The sequence below is a fragment of the Theobroma umbraticum genome, unplaced genomic scaffold (assembly GCF_002168275.2).
Source record: "Theobroma umbraticum cultivar Fairchild unplaced genomic scaffold, ASM216827v3 scaffold_12.1, whole genome shotgun sequence".
NCBI classification, from domain to species: Eukaryota; Viridiplantae; Streptophyta; class Magnoliopsida; order Malvales; family Malvaceae; genus Theobroma; species Theobroma umbraticum.
In genome coordinates this window covers 3,850,167-3,872,499 of record NW_018397269.1, presented here as the reverse complement: position 1 = coordinate 3,872,499, position 22,333 = coordinate 3,850,167, and the positions used below count along the sequence as shown (strand labels likewise).

The 22,333-nt window shown below is 33.5% G+C and overlaps 1 protein-coding gene across 1 annotated transcript; it reads left to right on the top strand.

Annotated features, from left to right (window-relative positions):
• Positions 1-235: 235 nt before the first annotated feature.
• Positions 236-9,569, top strand: LOC110425756 (exocyst complex component EXO70A1-like). The gene is made up of 12 exons (XM_021440747.2): positions 236-571; positions 660-755; positions 980-1,185; positions 1,960-2,217; positions 3,911-4,049; positions 4,123-4,335; positions 5,246-5,451; positions 6,189-6,389; positions 6,479-6,578; positions 8,204-8,313; positions 8,447-8,593; positions 9,025-9,569. The coding sequence occupies exons 1-12, from the start codon at positions 410-412 to the stop codon at positions 9,140-9,142; spliced, it is 1,956 nt and encodes a 651-aa protein (XP_021296422.1). The 5' UTR covers positions 236-409; the 3' UTR covers positions 9,143-9,569.
• The last annotated feature ends 12,764 nt before the right edge of the window (positions 9,570-22,333 follow it).

Sequence of the window (22,333 nt, the reverse complement as noted above, 5' to 3'; positions counted from 1 at the left end):
CAAAATAAAAAAATATAAGAATTTATTTGACTTAAAATAAAAACACAAATGTTTAATTGAATGTAAAAAAATAAAAAATTATTTAAATTTTTTTAAAATAATTTAGGGAATTTTTCAGATAATATGTCAAATTAAAAATTGTAAGTTTTAATTCTTCAAAAATGCATGTGGGGTCAAGGGAAAAAAAAGAAAAACAAGAAATGAAAAGGGCAGAAAAACCAAGTATGGAAGAGTCGACCTATGTGGACACCCTGTCAAAGACCGGAATCGAAGACAAAGGGAAAGTGTCTGTTGCCGAAGACAGAACTGTCAACCATTTTCCTCACCAATTTCAAAATAAAATATCGCTCTAATTCTAACAATTATTGACAGAGGAATAACAAAAGCAAAAAAGCAAGCAAGCAAGAAGATGGGAATAGCAGTCGTGGGGATGGATTCGCTAAGCGAGAGAGCAGCGATGATGAGAGAGGCTTTGCTAAAGAGCCAGACCATTACAGACAACGTCGTCTCCATTCTTGGCTCTTTCGACAGCCGCCTCTCTGCCCTCGAGACTGCCATGCGTCCCACTCAGGTTTCCTTCTGCTTTCCAGGATTTACTTATAAGTTTATCAGATCAGGGAATTTCCCTTATGCTTTCCTTGCTGTTTTGGGTTTTACAGATTAGAACTCATGCTATAAGAAAAGCTCATGAGAATATAGACAAGACTTTGAAGTCTGCTGAAGTTATTTTGGCTCAATTTGATCTCTCTCGTCAGGTTCGTCTTTCTAGCTAAAAGATGAAGTTGTAGATCTATTGCTTTGCTGTATGTTAGTTTATGCCTAACCAAACCTAAATTATGGAACCTTTTTAATTGTAAAAGCCCAAATTCCAATTTAAATGGCTTTTGTGTTCTCAAATTATGGAATTTCTTCGTCATAAGAGCTAGGTAGATGTTCTTGCTTTTGAATTTATTATTATTGGTTGTTTTTATTTTCGTAGGCCGAGGCTAAGATACTTAAGGGACCGCATGAGGACCTAGAAGGTTATCTAGGAGCAATTGATCAGCTAAGAAACAACATTCGATTTTTTAGCAGCAACAAGAACTTTAGGAATAGCGATGGGGTGCTTAACCAAGCAAACACTTTACTTGCTAAAGCTATTTCAAAGCTAGAGGACGAGTATAAGCAGCTTTTAAATTCTTACAGGTATGTGTTCCTAACTTATCAAGTCATTTTGACTTTGTGTTTTTGTCTTCTGACTTGTACAGTTAGCAATTCTTGGCTTGTATAGACTCATGCTCCATGATGAGATGATAACTTGTGGTATTGAAATTTTCTGTCATCAGACTTCTTAGCTTTGTCTCTAAAAACCGGGCCCTCTGGCACCATTGCATCTTTCAAATTTCTCATCATACTGCTAATAGAGGTCATCCTTACAATAGTTTCCTGTTATTAATATACTAAGCAATTGCACGGATGTTTTGTGTGTGCTTTCTCAATTTTTCTTTCATTTGTGTGTGAGTGTGGGCTTGTATGTGTCTTTTGAGCATCATTTCTGTCATATTTCTTTCTCAGAATATGCAGAGCAAATGCCATAGTCTTATTTGTTAATCCGGTTGATAATATGGTGAACAGCTATTAGGTTGAGATCCAAATGGTCTAAATGCCAAATTATATACTGGTGTTATTACTGCTGACTCCTCAGCCTTTGGTACTGATTCTCCCCTTATGTTAGTTTAGTAGTAATACATCATAAGCATTAACCAGGGAAAAACTCAAATTTCTTCTTTTTACCTTTTTTGATGAAGTTTTTTCTTTTAAGGGAGTTTAAGAATAATCTATTTAATGGGTGTTTTCTCAATAATCTTAGGAGACGATTTTTCATATAAAGGATCTATTTTTTTAGCTTGCTTAATCTTGCCATTTTTATTATGTTTTATTCCTCCTTTTTATTTCTTTTTCTTTTTAATTAAACTTCAGCAAACCTATTGAGCCTGATCGTCTCTTTGATGGCCTTCCAAATGCTCTACGTCCGTCATCAGGATCACCTGGAAACCAAGGTGATGCTGGTGGCAAGAGTACATCCCATAACCATTCTGAGCATGAAAAAAGTGAGCTGGAAACTGCTGTCTATACTCCTCCTACACTTATACCTCCACGGATTATGCCATTACTGCATGATTTAGCCCAGCAAATGGTTCGAGCTGGTCATCAGCAGCAGTTACTCAGAATTTACAAGTGAGATTTTCTAGTCTTGCTCTTTAGTTATTTATACTTATGTTCAATTACTTGTTTAATTTTTTGACTTCAAGCCATATAACGCTTTTGGAACAATTAAATTATTATAAGGTTTGGTATGATGCTAAGGTCATTTCAATTGAGTAGTGTCTTTATCATTTGCTTGGATTAATCCCTGTGTCTGAGTTGTGAAGTGTGCATAATAATATCCTTGTCCTTATGCAGTGACTGAAACTCAAAAAATTAATTTCTATACAACTCGAGTCAAACATGTCTTAATACCAAGGTTTTAGGGTCAGCTACATAAGTTTTGTGTGCCATTAATAGATATCCCAAAAGGCTAATGGGATGTAACAGCATTCCTACCGTGTTGTGGCACCACTTCAATAAAATTTCATTTCTGTCATCATAATTAAGAGAGTTCTATCTTGCTGGGGCACAGGATAATACAATTATTTGGGCAGCGGTGAAAGTTTAATGGGCTGGGAGTGGTTGATGGTTTACAGTATGACAAGAAACTGCTTTTGCTTACTACTGCTTCAGAATTTTTGAACTTGCTTTTGGAATATTATGCATTTCTATCACCATTGAATGCAAGCAATCATTGTCAAATTAAATCTTTTGGACAGAGATGGGAGGTGGAAGTTCTTTGCAAGCGTTTTGCTAGAAGTTCTAGCTTAATTAAATAAAGGTGCTTAACAGGAGGCTGGGTGATGGGGTTGTGGGAGAAGAGGCATGTATGCTAGCCAATTATATTGGCAACATTAGAGTTCTGATCTAGATAAAGTTTGGAAAAAAAAAATCCCTAACCTCCTTTCAAATCACTAGCATGTCGCTTCCATGTGAGATCAAGATGAAATCATTGGTTGGTCTAAACATCCAACCTCAATCCCAACTTAGAAGAGAACCGAGTTTAACTGTTGTATGGTTAATTAGCTTGTTTCTGACCTATTCTTGTTGGCCTGGAAACAGAAAGCCTACGAGAATATATAGGTGTCCAAGATTCTGCCTAGATTTAAACTAGGCATGCAACACTAAAACTATTGCTATTAGGCCATTCCAGTGGTGTTGTAGGGATGTGGTTTAAACAGTCATGGGTTGAGTTTTGGAGCCAAATGCATGATTTGCTTTTGATGGGGGTACAAACACATAGTTGAGCCATTGACTGCAATGAGATGCACAGCCTTAGCCAAGAAATCAGTATCATTATTTCCGTCCCTTGTATATTTTCCGGTAGAAACATGTTCATGATGTCCTTTATCTTATTAAGGGTTTCATTATAATATGCTAGGACTGCTTTGAGCTTTGCAGTGGCTTTACAACTGTTAAACAATCTCTTTCTACTATGACATATTGACATTAGACCATCAGTCTTATCAACATAGCCTCTGCATTGCTTTCCCAATGTCTTCTGGAAACATAAGTTGCAGCAATCTCACCTTCACCGCAATGTATAGAAACACCATTTCAGACACTTCACACTTCCATATTAGGTAAATTAGTCCCTAATCCAATCTTAGAAGATTCTTCCTATTTATTGTTGATTATTTGGAGAACTGTCGCCTTCAATATCCGTATACACTGTTAGTTTCCTTAGATAAATTCTGTGGAAATAAATTCATACCTATAGTTGTATGAGTGATGTCATTATTGTTTTGCTTGCAAAAGATCTAACATTTTCATTGTTTCTCAGAGAAACCCGTTCCTTGGTTCTGGAAGAAAGCCTCCGCAAATTGGGAGTTGAAAAACTTAGCAAAGATGATGTCCAGAAGATGCAATGGGAGGTTTTGGAGGCAAAGATTGGAAATTGGATTCACTTTATGCGGATTGCTGTAAGTAACATTGTGGAATACGGAGAAATTTCAGTCAACCTGTTCTTCCAAATGACTAGTTATTTTTGAACAGGTCAAACTGCTATTTGCTGGAGAACGAAAAGTTTGTGATCAAATGTTTGAAGGCTTTGATTCTCTTAGCGATCAATGTTTTGCTGAAGTTACTGCAAGTAGTGTTTCAGTTCTACTTAGTTTTGGTGAGGCGATTGCAAAAAGCAAAAGATCACCAGAAAAATTATTTGTACTTTTAGACATGTATGAGATAATGAGAGAGCTTCACTCTGAGGTATGGTTAATGTTACAGTTCTTCTAGTGTGTCCTGAGGTCACTGCAATTTGAGAATGGGGCTTAGGAGATGGATAAAATACATGCGACCATTTTATGTAGTTCCATTATCAGTTTGGCCAGATCTGAAATTTTCTAGGACTTCCATATAGATTAAATTACTGATAATGTGGGTCAAATGGAACAATTTATGATATGTTATTTTGTCTTGGCCAAACATGTATACTACAGTACTTCACTCAATTAGAATAGTTCGAGAATCAGAAAGAATGGCTGTACTTTGTTTTTATTTTTATTTTTTATTTGTCTTTTCTCCTCTGTCAATAAGTTTTGTTTGATAATAAAAATTATGAGAACAATTGACTTGCACTGTAAAACTAGGACTTTCTATTTGCTCCATATATTTCCTTGATCAATTTATTGTTTATTTTCACTTGCCAAGTATTGGATATGTGAGGAAAATTACTTCCAATTGAAGTTTACAATATGGTTGTGCAAAATGTTGTGAATTTATTTAATTTTGCATTCTTTTATTGATTTTAAAATTCATCACTGGCCTGTACCAAAAGGATGCCTTTCAAATATTACTTTTGTATTTTATTCTTTTGAAATTAGATATTAAGATGTGAAAATAGTTTCTCTTATAACATTGTTATGATTTCTTCATATGTCTCAAATGTTAGACATGTAAGGACTGTCAAAGATTTATTTATAAAATTTCTAGGTAAACTCTTTAAAATCTGTGGTATATACTATCAGATTTCACCTGGTCTTCCAGCTAGGTTTATAATATAGTGGTTGAGTCATAATCAAGTTTTCTGTGTACCCTTCACTTCCCTGCTGTAAAGGTGGGGCAAACTGAGATGGTGCTTGGTATTTTTCATTAACTTAATATTTGAATTCTTTTACAGATCGAAACAGTTTTCAAAGGTAAAGCATGCACTGAGATCAGAGAATCTGCATTGGGCTTAACAAAGCGGCTTGCCCAGACAGCTCAAGAGACCTTTGGTGATTTCGAAGAAGCAGTTGAAAAAGATGCAACGAAAACTGCAGTGCTGGATGGAACTGTCCATCCTTTGACCAGCTATGTGATTAATTATGTAAAGTTTTTGTTCGAGTAAGTTCAGCTTTCCTCGATTGTAGGTTATTCATCTTTTTCTTTGGCAAATGATAATGCATGCTTTCCATCTGCATTAGTGTGTGAAAATTTTATCATATTTTGCCCCTTTATTTCTCTCTCTCTCTCATGCACATGTACAATTGCACACTGGCTGCTCCTTCTATATATTCATTTATTTATTGTATGAAATTCTTTCCAGTTATTGAATAATTATTTGCTTCAAATATCGGTGGAAGGATCTTGCTCCAAATTAGCCAGTACTAGAAAATCTGTGGTAAAAGAAATTTCGAAGTTTGATATTGGACAATCTGTTATATCTCATCTGATATATGGAAAAAATAACAGAACCCAATCAGCCTTCATCAAAAAGAAGATAAATAAAATGTCCAACTTGTCTATCTTTGTGCCTTATTACTTGCTTACGCTCACCATGTGATGCTAATCATATATTGCTTTAAATTTAAACAGATATGCATGACCTGTGATCTTTGAAACTAATCTGTTTGTAGTTCTAGTTCTAACAAATGGGAGGACTGAATATTTGTCAATGCAGTATTAATTATCCAATAATCAAATCATGATATGATTGCATGATGCTTAACCATGTCTTAATCCTGAAGTCAATTTAGTGGTTCAATATTATGGTTTGGTTGTGATATTTTTGCTGCATGATACCACGGCGATAGATATATTTCACACTTCTGAACTGAAAATCATGTGTTGAATTCCTGCAGCTACCAATCAACATTGAAGCAACTTTTCCAGGAATTTGAAAATGCTGATGGTACAAATCCTCAATTGGCTTCTGTAACAATGAGAATTATGCAGGCTCTTCAAACAAATTTGGATGGAAAATCCAAGCAGTATAAAGATCAGGCTTTGACCCACTTATTTCTCATGAATAATATTCACTATATGGTGAGATCTGTGCGCAGGTCTGTTGTGAATCTGAATTTTCCTGTGCTTCTTAAGGTTACTCGTTTGTCGTGCATATAGTACTGATACTTTGTGATCTCTTGTTTAGATCTGAAGCGAAAGACCTGTTAGGGGATGATTGGGTGCAAAGACACAGGAGGATTGTGCAGCAGCATGCAAATCAATACAAAAGGAATGCTTGGCAAAAGGTATTTTTCTGATGACCTAATTGACATAACACAAGAAAAGGACTGATTGGGCGTTGTTCCTTATCTTTCTTACTAAGTTATTCAATAAATTAATTCAATAAATTAATCACTCATTTATCTCAATAGACAGCTGGTGATCAGTTGCTGGTTTTGTACTGTTGTAAAGAATGATGTTACAATTTAATCATGTTAATTGCTTAACTTGCCTTAAAACTGATGCTTAAGGAACGGTTGTCTGCATTGAGCACACTTGCACAGGAGTGAAAATTTCACCTATTTGGCCATTTTTTGCTACATATTCTCCTGTCATCTTGTTGTCTTGTGCTCATGATGTCCTTATAGAAAAATAGGGCATCTAACGCTAAAATAATACCCCATAGACCAATATGTTTTGTCCTTTATGCGCCCCCTCCCCCTCCCCCTTTTTTCTTTTTGTCTTGGGTTGTGATTTAAGATGCATACAACTAGTTCTTGGACATAGATTTTTGTGGAGTTAGGTTTGATTACTGGATTGTTTAAGGTAGATTTTCCCTTTCCATATCATCTTAAAATATGCTAAAACTCTTGTAACAATACTTTTTTACTTATGAACATATTGTTAATCTATACTTAAAAGGGTTATCTTGAGGTTAAATGTGTGTTTCATTCATATCTAAAGGCCAATAGGTATTTGATGCGCTTCATCAGTGGAAACATCAATTTTAAAATTTCAGATAGATGTTGACATATATCATGTTTGACGTATTTAATACAAGAATACAGTTGTCTACTATCCTTACATTTGGTCAGAACTCCTAACTCTGAAGATCTGCACATATTTTCTAGTACTCCTTTAGTTGCAAAGAATGCTTATAAGGACTTTTCAATGTCTTAATACTCAAAATAATAAATCTTGACCTTTGAATATAAATTAATTTGGACCCTATTGGATAAACTAAATTAGAATTGTATGGACAATAAATTCTCGAGTAGGGACTCGGAAAAAGCCCCTATATGGGCCTAAAATTAAGAAAAAATCTTTTTAATTTGGTGTGAACAAAATAAGATTTTTAACCAGGTAAAATGACCTCTAGCTAGATTCATATTGTAAATATTAAGTCTTGACAATCTGCCATTTGTCTCAAAGGGGGTATTACAACCTTCTTATAGGCTTCAAGCCCATAAAATATTGAATTCTCGCTCAGGAAAGGATTCAATGACAAGTCATTAAAATCTGTTGGAAATTTAACAATAAAAGCCAAAAAATACCTTGATATATTCACTACTAATGTAGTGTGTACAGCAGCAGGTATTGTCATGCTATTTCCTATCATGCTAAAAAACTGGAATCTTTTTATGAAGCAATATGTATAAACTAACAAATAAATGACTCCATTGTAAATAATTACAAGACTCCATTAATTACCATGGACACTTTAGTCTTGGACCAATAATATTTCTTGGCTGGTATAGGCTCCCAAATGAGGCGATATTCTCCATCTTGACATGGCTATTGCCTCATATACATTTGGAAATGGCTATTGCATTGGAACTAGCTTGTAGTTATATAATGCTTTCAAATTACTCATTTCCCTTAATGTTGTACAAATTAACTGACATTTTCTCAATGGTTTTTTCTGCTGTAGATCCTGCAGTGTCTCTCTATACAAGGATTGACCTCATCTGGAGGTGGTAGTGCAGTAGGTGGTGATGGAGCCAATAGCAGCGGTGTTTCCAGAGCCTTGGTTAAAGACAGGTCAATTTTAACTGGATCCGTGTCACCTCTGGCTTTGCTCTTAATTCCTCACAACAAAAAGTTTATATATGGATCCATGTATTTTATTTGTCCTTAACCTCTGATCTTGATGTGCAAGTTATTCATGGATCAGGTTCAAGATTTTCAATATGCAGTTTGAGGAGCTTCATCAAAGGCAATCTCAATGGACAGTGCCCGACACAGAGTTGAGGGAGTCCCTGAGGCTTGCGGTTGCAGAAGTGTTGTTGCCAGCCTATAGATCATTCCTAAAACGCTATGGGTACATTTCTGAACTAATAAACTTAATACTAATTTGAATTTTTTTTTGGCTTATTTAATACAAATGGAGTAACATTAAAGTAGTTGTGCGAGCCTGTCAGTTTGTGTCTATGCGTGCATATGTGTTTTTGTTTGTTCTTGTTTGGAAGCCACAACCTTCTTTTTTCCATGTGATTGTTAAGACATGAGAATGTGGTCTTCCAAATGTTTTGAGCTGTGAAAACGATGGCAAAACTGGTGCGAAATGCTTTTCCTCTAATCTTTGAAGTCAAGTTGTTCAGAAAGCTGACCATAACTTAGTTACATAAGTTTCATTTACTGATACTAAAATCAATTAATAGTAACTCCGATGCCTTCACTTTTGTTTTGAGAATCTGTACGGTCTCCTATTCCAACTTATTATTCTTATTTCTGATTTTTTATGTACTGCAGACCTCTAGTTGAGAGTGGGAAGAATCCCCAGAAGTACATCAAGTATTCAGCAGAGGACCTTGAACGAATGTTGGCAGAATTCTTTGAGGGCAAGAATTTAAGTGAACCAAAACGATAGTTTTGATCGTGCTTGTTTCTGATAGGAAAGCGGATGAGTTGTTTGCTTTTCCTGCAGTCCATATTGTATATCATTGCTCGAATCGTTCTGGTGGATGGTTCTGTTTAGTAGTTCTAGGAAGGAAGATTATTTTGATCTTTGAGTTGCTAAAAGATTTGTGAGGAAATAAGCAAAAAGAAGAAAATAGATGTGGTGTGTGCATGGCCGTGCAAAACTGAGAATAAGAGCTTCAAAATTCCTTTGTACGATGCGGTGGCCTGGTTGCGTATTGAGTGTATATTTGTAAGCTAAAAATCAAGTAACTATTTCTACTTTGGGCATTTTCCCATTTCTTCCTGTCTACAAACAGTCTTAACATCTGAACTGAGAATAAAAGTTTCATCTATTTTTTTTTATTTATTTGAGGAAAAAAGCAATTCGTATGTTATTTGAATAAATGATACATTTACTCATTATTGCATCAAATTTCATTTATCTTTTCTTTTTTTAACAAAACCAAAAATGTTACAGTCTAATCAGCACACCCCTATATCATCATTCATCAATAGGTCCCAAGCTCTAAAAGGAGGAGAATCAAAATTAATAAATTTATTAAATCTGCCAAGGTATTGTCTTCTCCAAACACATGACGAATATTAACTTCTCATTGACAATGAAGGAGGCCCTGAATAACTTGAATCAAGTCTAGGTTGGAACATGGATTAACAAGAGGGGAAGTAATGGCTTAAGTCCCATGCAAGACATAATACCCAGTATACCTTCCAAAGCTTTGCATGGCACGTTGTGCATTTCCCAAGGTGAAAAAGCAAAGCCACCTTGCCATTCACTTACAAAGGCCAAAAGGGATCATTCAAAAGACATGACAAACTCTTTCTTGATTAGTTAAAAGACGATCCTAGAGGCATGGAAGCAAAAACAGACAGGTACATTGTGGACCTTCTCACTTCTATGCCAAATTCCACAGTAATCTCCTACAAGTATTCATAAGCTGAATTTACTGTGAATCGACCAAACAAAGAAAAGGCCCATTAAGGTTTATCAGACAGTGAAGGAGTAAATGGGGGAGAAAACTAGAAATTAAACTGAGCTCCTTTACTGGAAGACAGCTAGACAAACGACTCCAATCCCATTCCCCATTCGACAAACTAAAGCTATTCACATAACTCTCGTCATCAATGTCCACACCCTTCGCTCGAGCAACGTCAATAAAAGGGTGTTCTCCCACCCAAATATCAATCCAAAAACTTGTTGAGTGACCATCGCTAATGGTCTAATGATATTCTTTTTAAAACTATTCCAAAGGCGACTAAGAGTTGCCTAAAGCATAGAAGAACTTACACGATGTACATTCTTAAGAACCATAAAGGAACCCACATTGTACTTTTCTCGCAAGACTCTTACCCAAAGTTCGTCTATCTTAGTTACAACATGCCAACATAATTTAAGAAGGAATGCATCATTCACTATTCTTAAACTACGACTACCCAAACCTTTTTCATCTTTGGGCTTACAAGCATCCATCCAGCGCATTAAATGCACTTTCCTAGAACTGGAGTCTTCCTCCCACAAAAAATTATGACAACGACCCACAATGCACTTGCAAGATATATCTGTAGGGATAGTGATAGTTTGCATCGTATAATAAGGAATCATGAAGAGAATAGATTTAAATAAAGCGAGTCGACCTGTGAAGGAAAGAGTGGAAGCTTTCCAAGTACTCAATTTGCTATAGACTTTCTCTTCCAATTGCCAAAAAAGATGGATGCCTTTACGCCCATGTAAATAGCAGAACTCCCAAGTATCGATCCATATCCTCTGAGTAGATAAAACTTGAGTTCGTAGCTAGATCTCTAACGAGGTCCCTTGAGACATTTTTCAAGCACTAAAAGGAGGATTTTTCAAAACTAACTTTATCACATGAGCAAATGAAAAAGTCTTTCACAATTCCCTTAATCACCTCTATTTGGGAAGTCAAAGCCTTTGCAAAAATAAAATTAGATTGTCTGTAAAGAAAACGTGGGTGAGAAGAAGACCCCACTAACCAAGTTTAATCAATTTCCAAAAACCTTGCAAAAGTGTCATTTTGATGCCATGCACTAAGCATTCTATGCACATGACAAAAAGATATGGATCTCCCTATCTCACCCCTCTTGATGGAATAAAGTTATCCAATAGAGTTCCATTCCAAAGAATTTGAGAGCTAAAACAACTCCAGTTACAAATTATGATAGTCAACACAAACTTAGGAATATTAGCTTCAACTAAAGTGTTACAAATAAATTTCCATTAAAAATGATCGTATGATTTCTCAAGGTCAATTTTAATTATCATCCATCCTGATTTACTTTGCTTCTTTCCGAAAAAATATACCAACTCTTTAACAACAACAATGCAATATGCTATTTGTCTCCCTAAGATAAACCTAGATTGTGTCTTTGATACCAAATGACTCATATATGGTTTAATTGATTAGTTACGACTTTTATTAAGACTTTAAAGACCACTGGTAAAAGACTTATTGGCCGAAATTAAGAGATAAATTTTGGAGATTTGATTTCTAGGATCAAAGTAATAATCGACCTACCGAATTCTTGGCCCACATTTGCCTTTTTAAACACACTACGAACATATGTAATGAGAGAAGGACCCTCTATGTGCCATTATAATTGAAAAAATAACGTACGAAATTAATCACCACTTGGAGCTTTAAAAGGCTTCATCTCAAATAAACATCATGAACCTCTTAGTCTTCAATTGGCCTCACCATATTAGCTTGGCCAATCCGATCGAGAGGAGGGAAATAACCCCTAAACGAAAATAATGGGATGACTACTTCATTTTTGGAGTATAAGTTTCTCCAAAAATCCATTACTTGAGATTTCAACTTTTCCTAGTTGTCACATCAATCCCCTTCTAAAGAGCAAAGTTGAAAAACTTTAAGCTTACTTTCCTACATGCCGTTCAAAGATGAAAATATTTGGTATTATGGTCACCTAATTTCAACCAATCTGCCTTAGACTTCTACATCCAATAAATTTCTAACTAACGTAGAAGTATCTCATATTCTAGATGTAAGCTATATTCAAGATCTTGAAGTTGTTGAAAGGTCTAGTTTTTAAGGCTTTCTCCACTCTCCCTAGATGTGTAAGTAGCTTTTCTTTCTATAAAAGATATTACCAAAGATTTATTTGTTCCTTTGTTTGGTTAAGTAGTGAACCTTAACAGCAGGTTTTTGGATGCCCAATAATCCCTCCCAGTAATTTTACACAAAGTCATCAAATTTGCCGTGAGTTAACTATGTTGTTGGAAATTGAAAAGAAGTGTCTCCATGTAGACCTTTTTCACCACCCAACTAAATCAAAAGAGGCCTATGATCTAAAATAACTCTTGGTAAGTGTTGCACGGAGGCCTCTTGAAACATAAAGCACCAACTAACATTACAGATATATCTATCCAATCTATCAAAGACTAAACCTCTTCACCAAGTAAATTTTGGCCTTTGAAACCTAAGATCCAGTTTTCATAAAGCGTTGAAATAGTTTACAAAGACAATTGCCTCAATTTGAACCATGTGAATTCTCGTAGAGAATAAGAAAGCATGAAAACCCCTCGCAAGAAGCCAAGGCTTATGAGTTAAAGTTGCAAAAGGAGACAATTCCTCCCTAAGAAGGTGTTGAAGCACTATTGTGGGATTACCATAGATGGTAGAGAATACTAAGGGTGTGTTTGTTTTGAAGTAAAAAATTTTTGTGGAAAACATTTTTTAGACATATAGGTGTTTGAGTGACTGAAGATGAAGTTCTAAAAGAAAAAGTTTTACGAGTCAATAGGTAAAAGACCCGTTGACATTGGAAATTGTCTTACACCTTTTAGGGGCAAAAGACAATTTCCACCATGCTACAAAAAAAAAAAAAAGACTCTTGCTCCAAAAGCCTTGAGTCCTTAGCTTTGTCATCCCTTCTTCACCGTCTATTCCTCTTTCTCAAGTTCTTCCATTAGTGGTGGTCAAGCTTTCTACTGTTGACTCCATATATTTTTTATGACAATAAAACATTATTTATTCATTAATGTCTAACTTTACTATATAAGTGTGCAAGATATAGTTTAATTACCCTAACATATTTGTTAATTAAAGGCAAGTCAAGATGCTTGATAGATTTAAAGAAGAGTTAATCAGTTAAAGAAATAAAGAAAAAAGTGACTAGTGAAAATAGAACATTAGTAATTGCTTAACAAAGAGCCTTAACTAGTTAAGGAATAATTAGGCATTAGGTAAAAGCAAGACAGAAAAGCCTGAATTAGTTAACATTAGGCTTAACTGATTAAAGAGGTGCTAGGAGCTAAAAATAGAGGCAATGTTAATCAGTTAAGGAATTGGGATAATTGATTAGAGCACAAGACTTTAGTACCCTTAAATGCCAAAATCCTAATTTGAAATAAGTTTGACCATTGAAGGGAGCTAGAATGGAGAAATTCAAATTCAAAGATTTTCTAATTGATTAAAGCTGATGTTAATTGGTTAAGGTTGAAGGAAGTAAAACTTTAATCAGTTAAGAGGAAAGTTAACCAATTAAACGAAGTCTATAGAATAGAGAACTTTGAAAACAGAGATTTATTAATCGGTTAGAGTTTTCTTTAATTAGTTAACACAATGAACAAAGTTACTAAAAGGGCTACTATGTTAGAGCTTACTAGTAACCAGTTATTGAAACTTTGTTTACCTATTTGAATTTAAACACTAAAGGATAAAATAACGACTAGAGTGACATCAGAGTTCTTCCTAATGACTATAAACTGTCTTAAAAAGTAAAATCTGACTTCCCAAGTATAAAAAGAAGCTCCAACGATCAAAGAAATATGAGAGAGAAACATTGAAAGCCCATTTTGAGCAAAAAGCCAAATAACCTTTTCCAATACAATTGTTCTTTATTCTTATTCTTATAGAAGTTTTAAGCTTAACTGTATTCATCTTTGATCAACAAAGGTGATTAATTTTACCTTTTTTTCTTTTCTTTTCTTTGTAAATTAGAGTGTGAAAAGCATTCTAAGGTAATTGTAAGGGATTAAAGCTTGGGTTAGAAGCTCACCTTATAAAAGTTTGGTGAAAGCTATTAATTCCGCTAGCATAGTGAAGTTGGATTGAAAACCCTTTATTAAGATATCAAGGTAATCGATGTATGTTAAAGGGATCAAACCCCTATAAATACTTATGCATTGTCCACTTCTCTTTATGTTTTCTTATTTGGTGTCTTTAAATTCTAACAAGGTTTAAACCTTTCTTCCTCTAGTTGATTAAGAGTTTTACAAGCTCACAAGGGCTGCCTTTAAAATTTTTAGTGCTATTCGCCCTTTCTAGGACTCCAATAGGACCAATAAGTGATATCAGAGCCAAACCCTCAAATTTGATACTTAACATCATTAAGGGAGATCCATATGGCTTTACAAAAGTTTGTTGTTACTAAGAGTCAATCCACAAATAAGTCTCCTTTATTTGATGGATCAAATTATGTTTATTGGAGCACTATGATGTTTATTTATATTAGAGCTCTTAATTATGTAACGTGAGAAGTAATCACGGGAGAACTTTATGTTCCCATTTCATCTAGTTTTGTCATAAGTGAGACAATGCCTAAACCAAGAGCTAAGTGGACTGAAGTTGAAGTAAAAAAAAAGGATCAAACCAATCTTAAAGCCATTAACACCCTCAATTGTGCTTCGACTCCCATTGAGTTCAATGAAATCTCTAGCTGTACCACAACCAAGGAAATTTGAGAAAAACTTAGTGTCATTCATGAAAGGACTTCATAAGTTAAGGAGTCTAAATAGCTTCACCCATAACTATGAAATGTTCAAAATAGAATCGGGTGAAGACATCTCTATCATGTTTGTTAGGTTTACCAACATTACAAATAGGCTCAATCAACTTGGTAAAACCATCCCTGAATATGAGTTAATGAAAAGATTACTTAAATACCTCTGAAAAAGCTAGAAACCTAAAGATATTACCATCCAAGAGGCCAAGGATCTTAATGTGGTCATAGTTGATGAAATTTGTAACTCGCTTTTCACACATGAACTTAAAATGAGAAAAAAAGAAGAAGAGAAAAAGAAAGAAGCCAAAGAGAAATAAAAAAATCTTGTACTAAAGATTAACACACTTAAGGAAGAACTTGAAGATTCATCAAGTGATGATGACAAAAAATTAGTCATGATGGCTAGAAGTTTTAGAAAGCTCATGGGTTAAAAAAGCAGAAGGTTTCAGAGAAAAAATTTAAGGTACGATCAAGGTTTTTCTTGGAAAAATAAGCACGAGGGTGATCTCAACAAAAAGGATGAAATAATCTGTTTTGAATATAAAAAACCAAGACACTTCAAATCTGAATGCTAATTACTCAAAGAAGAAAATTCAAAGAAAATGAAAAAATAAACAAAAGCAATGGTGGCAGCAACATGGTCTGATAGTGATTCCTCAAGTTCAGAGGAAAAAGAAATATTAGAAGATAGAGCAAACTTTTGCCTGATGGAAAAAGAAAAAGAAATTGAGTAACTTCTAATTCATGTGATATCTCTTATAATGAACTTCAAGATGAATATGATTGTCTATATGCTGAATATGAAAAACTTGCAATGAAATATAAAGTTATGAAAAAGAAAGCTATGGTATTGGATGATGAACTTAAAAACAAAAAATCAAGCATGATTATGATTTTAATTGCATTGTTAAGCAGAGAAACCTTTTTCAAATAGAACTTGAGCATTCCAAAATTGACTTTGAACTCCTGAAGGTGGAATTAGAAAGCAAAAGTTTAGAATTACAAATAGTAGAAGATGAAAATGTTGCAATTAAAGTTACAATAGAAGAAAGATCAAATTGAAAGTGAAAAGTGAAGAAAAGCCTAAAAGAAATACAAACTTTAGAAAGAAAATTAATGCATTCTCATGTCACTATTATGTGTGTGGTAAGAAAAGTCATATATCCTATGATTGTTTTCATAATGGTAGAAATCTTCCTAAAACAAAATTGGTTTGGGTTCCTAAAAGGATCCCCATGTGATTGCTAATCCCTAAGAACCCATCACCATTAAAGTATGGGTACCTCTAAAGAAATACCAAAAATTTGTTTTGTAGGTTGAGCAAGAGTAAAAGGATCAATGTTTGAAAGCTATACCAAAGGAAAGGCAACCTTGGTTTTTGGACAGTGGCTGCTCAAGACACATGACTGAAAATAAGAAGCTATTTTCAAAGCTTGATAGAAAGAAGAGTGGTATTTTTTCCTTTACTAATGACTTTAAAGGTATTATTCAAGGAATTAGAACCATTGATAACATCTCTCAAACTTAAATCAAGGATGGTTTATTTGTCAAAGGTCAAAAGCATAACCTAATAAGCATTAATTAGCTTTGTGATATAGGCTTTAGAGTATGTTTTAATTCCCATGGATGTCAAGTGATTGATCTTGATACTAACAAAGTAGCATTCATTGGAAAAAGAATTAAGAATGTGCATGTCATCTTTCTTAATGAAATTGAGTCTAGTGAATCATGGCTTATTGCCAATGATGTATGTAATAGTTAGTTGTGGTATAGAAGATTAGGACATGCTAGTTTGCATACCTTATCAAAACTCTTAAGAAAAACAATCTAGTCATTGGACTTTGAAAGATATCCTTTGAAAATGACAAGGTTTATGATGCATGTCAATTTGGGAAACAAGTTAGAAGTTCATTTAAATCTAAGAAAATCATATCAACTTTTAGGCCATTTGAACTATTGCATGTTGACTTGTTTGGACCTATTACCGTTGTTAGTTGATGAGGCAAGTCATATGGCTTTGTTATTATAGATAATCACTCTAGATATACATGGGTATAGTTTTTTGTTCATAAAGATGATGCATTGCCAACTTTTGTTAAACATTATAAAAGAGTTGAAAATGAAAAAGGTTTTACCATTGTTATTGTTAGAAATAACTATGGTGGTGAATTTGAAAGTGACAATATTAAAATATTTTGCAAAGAAAATGGTTTTGACCACAATGTTTTTGATCCTAGAACTCCACAACAAATGAAGTTGTTGAAAGAAAAAACAGGACTTTAAAAGAATTGGCAAGACAATGCTTTGTCAAAACAACTTACCAAAATATTTTTGGGCTAAAGTTGTGAACACTTTAACTTCTATTTTGAATAGAGTCTCCATTGAGCTATGATTTCTAAAACCCCCTATGAGCTTTACAAAGGAAAAAAACCAAATATTTCTTACTTAAGGAGTTTTGGATGCAAATGTTTTGTTTTGAATAACGAAAAACACCCTTTGGGAAAGTTTGATGCTAAAAGTGATACGGTTATTTTCTTAGGTTATGCATTGAACTGTAAAGCATATAAAACATTTAATATTGTCAAATTTTGCACATGCAAGTATACGAATTGAACAAGTTATATAGTGATGAAGAAAAGGATCGTTCTCAAGAAGATTTGTTCCTAAATTTTTACTAAGTACTAAAATCTTATAACAAATCAATCTTATTTAAGTAATTAAAATTTACTGAGAATTAATTAAAATAAAATTAAAATAAATACTAAATTAACTAACAAACTAAATAAGTTGAGAAAAGCAGTATATTAAAGACCTAGGATTATGGTCATTCAGCATTTCATCTGATACTAACTTTTCTTGTTATTTATCTTTATTGGGTGGTTTTACTAACCTAGAATCTAAAGCTATGGACAAGTCTTTGTTAAGTTGCTCGTATAAATACCTAACTTAATTAGTTCACTATATATCTAGAGGAATCAATTAAAGTTAATTCATTAAGCAAATGTCCTAATGTGGCTATGTATGACAATTAGCGTATGTCTACTCGAATCGCGAATTAGATTATCTAAGTGATGTGAACATACACTATTTAAACCTTAGTTCAATCTAAAATCTTTTTACTGAGTTTCAATCAGATTCACAGATCAGTTAATTATTGGTCAGACAATCAACAGCATTAAGAACATATTTGAATAAGCAAAACTACACCCATTCATGATAAATAAAAGAGAAATTAATATTCAAACTACATGTTGAAATCCACCACAATCTTAGAAAAGATAATATAGCTCATAATAACAAATAAAAACAACATCCAAAGAAATTTAGCCATGAATCCAAATCAAAGAAAATTAAAAAAAACATAAAAATAGGGAAAAAAACTAATTATTGCAGCCTTATGATCTTAATTTTTTTTCCAATTCTCTTGTTTTCTTGCTTTGTTGTTGGCTTGCGGCATTGATTTCTTGGTGCTACAGAGTTGGATTTTTGCTACAATAGCACTGTGGTGCTACTGCTTCGGTGCTACAGTGCTGAGTTCTCAGGAAAATGTATGGTGAGCTTCCTTTCACCAATGTTGCAGCCTTATTCTCCTAGTGATGTAGCGGTTTATCAAATCTGAATATGATTTTCACCTTGATTTGCTCTAAACTAGGCAAAGTGGTAAACATGAAAGGTATCCTTGTCTCTTAGCTTTCTAATGGCTTAATAATCATGTCAATTGGATTTTTGGATTGCAAGATATGATCCAAATACTGCATCATATTCTGTCCACGCATATTGCTGTAGTACTCCAACTTAGAAAAATATTTTGACCTTTATCCAATTAGAACTAGGAAAAGTGGTAAACATAAAAGTTGTAGCCCTTCCTCATAAAATCCTAGTGGTTCAAGAATCACTTTATTTAAAGTTATGTAGAAAGAGATATGGTTAAAATAAAAATATATATATGAATAAAGCTATCACCATATTTGCACGAATTTTCATCAAATGAGCCTTTTCATCAAATTTCCTATAAAAGCAATAAAAGAAACTAGTAATAACTACTCTTAAAGTAATTTAAAATAAAATAACATAAAATTTAATTAAAATAAATTAAATTAACTACTCAATATGTAATCAAACTTAAACTAGAAAAACACCTAAAATATTAAAATTTGAACCTAAAATCTCAAAGATCTAGTTACCTAAGCCTTCAAAATGTGTCAAAATGACTCTATATAATAGAGTTATCAGTTACCAAAAAAACTCTAGTTATAAAAGAGTCGATTCATATTTTTTTTATGAGACTCATGCTGCACAAAGTAAGGTAGTGTTTTATGATGATGATGCAGATGATACTAAAAAAAATAAAGAAGATGGATTTGGACAACAAAGTAAATGATAAAGAGAGCTCTAAGGAGAAAAATGAGGAAGAACCACCACTAGAGAACTTGCAAAGAACTAAAGAATAGCATAACAATATTCCTAAAAGTTGGAGATTTGTAAAAAATCATCTTCAGGAACAAATCATTGGTGATCCCTCGGAAAGTGTAAAACTAAAAAAGGATTAAGAGAGGCTTGTGAATATCTTGCATTCATATCACAAGCGGAACTAAAGACCTTTAAGGAAGTTGAAAAGGAAAAAAGTTGGATGATTGCCATTGCCATGCAAAAGGAACTTGGCCAATTTGAAAGGAACAAGGTTTGGATCTTAGTTCCAAGGCTAACCAAGCATCTAATTGTTGGTACAAAATGGGAATTAAAGAAAAAGAAGGATAAGTTAGAAAATGTGGTCAGGAACAAAGCAAGGTTAGTTGCTCAAGGGTACATCAAGAAAAAGGTATTGATTATGATGAAACCTTTCTCTTAGTAGCTAGATTAGAAGCTATTAGACTTTTACTTGCCTATGCATGCAATATGAATTATAAATTGTTTCAAATGGATGTGAAGAGTGCATTTCCTAATAGATTTATGCAAGAAAAGTATATTTCGAACAGCTCCTTAGTTTTGAAGTCTTTGACAAAATTGATCAGGTGTATATATTGCTTAAAGCCTTATATGGATTACAACTAGCTCCTAAGCTTGGTATGAAAGGCTTTCACAATTTTTAATTGAAAAAAGATATTCTAGGGGAAGTGTAGATAATACTTTGTTCATTAAGAAAAATGAAACTAATTTGATTGCTATTCAAATATATGTTGATGATATTTTGTTTGGTGCTACTAGTGAAAGGTTGTGTGAGAATTTTGCCAAGCAAATGCAAGGATAATTTGAAATGAGCATGATGGGAGAGTTAAAATGCTTTCTTGGTCTACAAATCAAGCAATGTGAAAATAGAAAATTCATCAATCAAGAGAAATATATCAAAGAAATGTTGAAAAAATTTGGTGGGATGAATATGAAATCAATTGGAACTCCTATGAGTCCCTTCACAAGCCTTGAAAAGGATGATAAAGGAAATGATATGGACCAAAAATTCTATAAAGGTATGATTGGCTCACTTCTTTATTTAACAATAAGTAAACCTAATATTTTGTTTAGTGTTTGCCTATGTGAAAGATTCCAATCAAGTCCTAAGGAATCACATATGATTGTAGTGAAGAGGATTTTTCGATATCTCTTAGATGCTCAAGGTTTAGGCCTATGGTATCCAAAAAGTTCATCTTTTAATTTTTTTGGCTATTTCAATGCTGATTTTGCTGGTAGCAAATCTGATTGGAAAAGCACTAGTGGTACTTGTCATTCCTTGGAAACATGTTTGTGTCTTGGTTTTGCAAGAAACAAAATGCTATTGCTTTATCAATTGCTAAAGCTGAATATATTTTAGTAGGCAGTTGTTGTGGTTAAATATATGGATTAGGCAACAACTAAATGATTTTGGAATGACTATACATAAAGTTCCTATATATTATGGCAACATGAGTGCCATAAATATCTCCAAAAATCCTATTCAACATTCTGAAACTAAGCATGTAGAAATTAGACATCATTTCATTAGAGATCATGTGCTTAAAGGAGATATTAAAATAAAATTTGTAGATCCCATGCATTAACTTGCTGATATTTTCACAAAACCATTGAGTGAAGATCAAGATTGTAGAATTAGAAAAGAATTAGGAATGCTAGATGTTAATGAAGTGTGACTAAGTTGAATTGAATATATTTTTGATGACATATATCATGATGATTGTGTTTATCTCTTGGTGTAATTGATTAGAAAATGTTCTAATTAGTTAAAGGGACCGTAAAAGGAAGATAAGATTCATATTAATCAGTTAAGGACCTCCCTAATCAATTAATACAATTTTATGTTGAGGTAGTTAACCTAAGTTAATGAGGTATTAATCAGTTAAAAGCTCCCTTAACCAGTTAATACAAGTTTAGCAGTTAGAAAGGTTCCAAGTTAGAAACATAGTAATCAGTTAAGGCCTACTCTAATCGATTAAAGCACCTTAGTCAATGGAATATGTGGGAAAATTTTAATAAAAAAATGAAAAATGAGAGGTATGGGAAACCTTCTACTCAAAATGTGGGTTAACCAATTATTAAACTCTACTTCAAAAACTCTTTAGTTTCTTAGAAGGCCTATCTTCTAGAAAATCAAAACCCTTAAAATTCCAAACTCTCTAAAAACCAATCACTTTCTCCTCAACCTCTAAAACTCGAAAAACCCTAAATTCTCCCCATTGGCAAACCATGGCTCAAACTTTTCTCACTTCCAAGGTTAAAGATAAAGGGAAAAAGAAGAGAGTAGTCGAGGATTCCTCTACCCTACCACCAAAAAAGAAAGCAAAATCATTCAAGGATCTTTAATCAAAACAAGAAAAGAAATGCAAAGGAAAATGTTAGCAAAAATAAAAAGATCTATTACAGCAAGGGTTACCATCGGGAAAGGTAACACTTCAAACTCTAGGTTTAAGAATAAGACACATGCAAATAAGTTTAAAAAGATAGAAAATGCAACTATTTCATGTGGTAAATATCTCAACTAGCTTAGCTTTGATGAAGTACCTAATGTTAAGGCTGATCTGCTAAGGTATTTTGATGAGTTAAAATTGAAAGATTTAAGCACGTTTATAGATAGTGCATTTAGTCCAACATTGGTTAAAGAATTTTACTCTAGTGTTGCACTAAATAAGAATGAATTGGTAAATCTAGAAGAGTTTATAGAAGATGGCTTGAATGCTTTTTTGAGTGGCAAAGAATTTTATATTTCTACCAAAGATTTAAGAGAGTTTCTAGAAACAAAATTTAAGATAGAAGAATTCAGGATCATAAAAATATGGCCCTAGCCCTATTTAGGAAATAATAACTAGTAAAAAGGGAAAATTCCCCTCCAGAAGTTATGCAAGAGGTATCAAGAATGCACAACTAAGAATTTTTCACTACTTCATTGCTT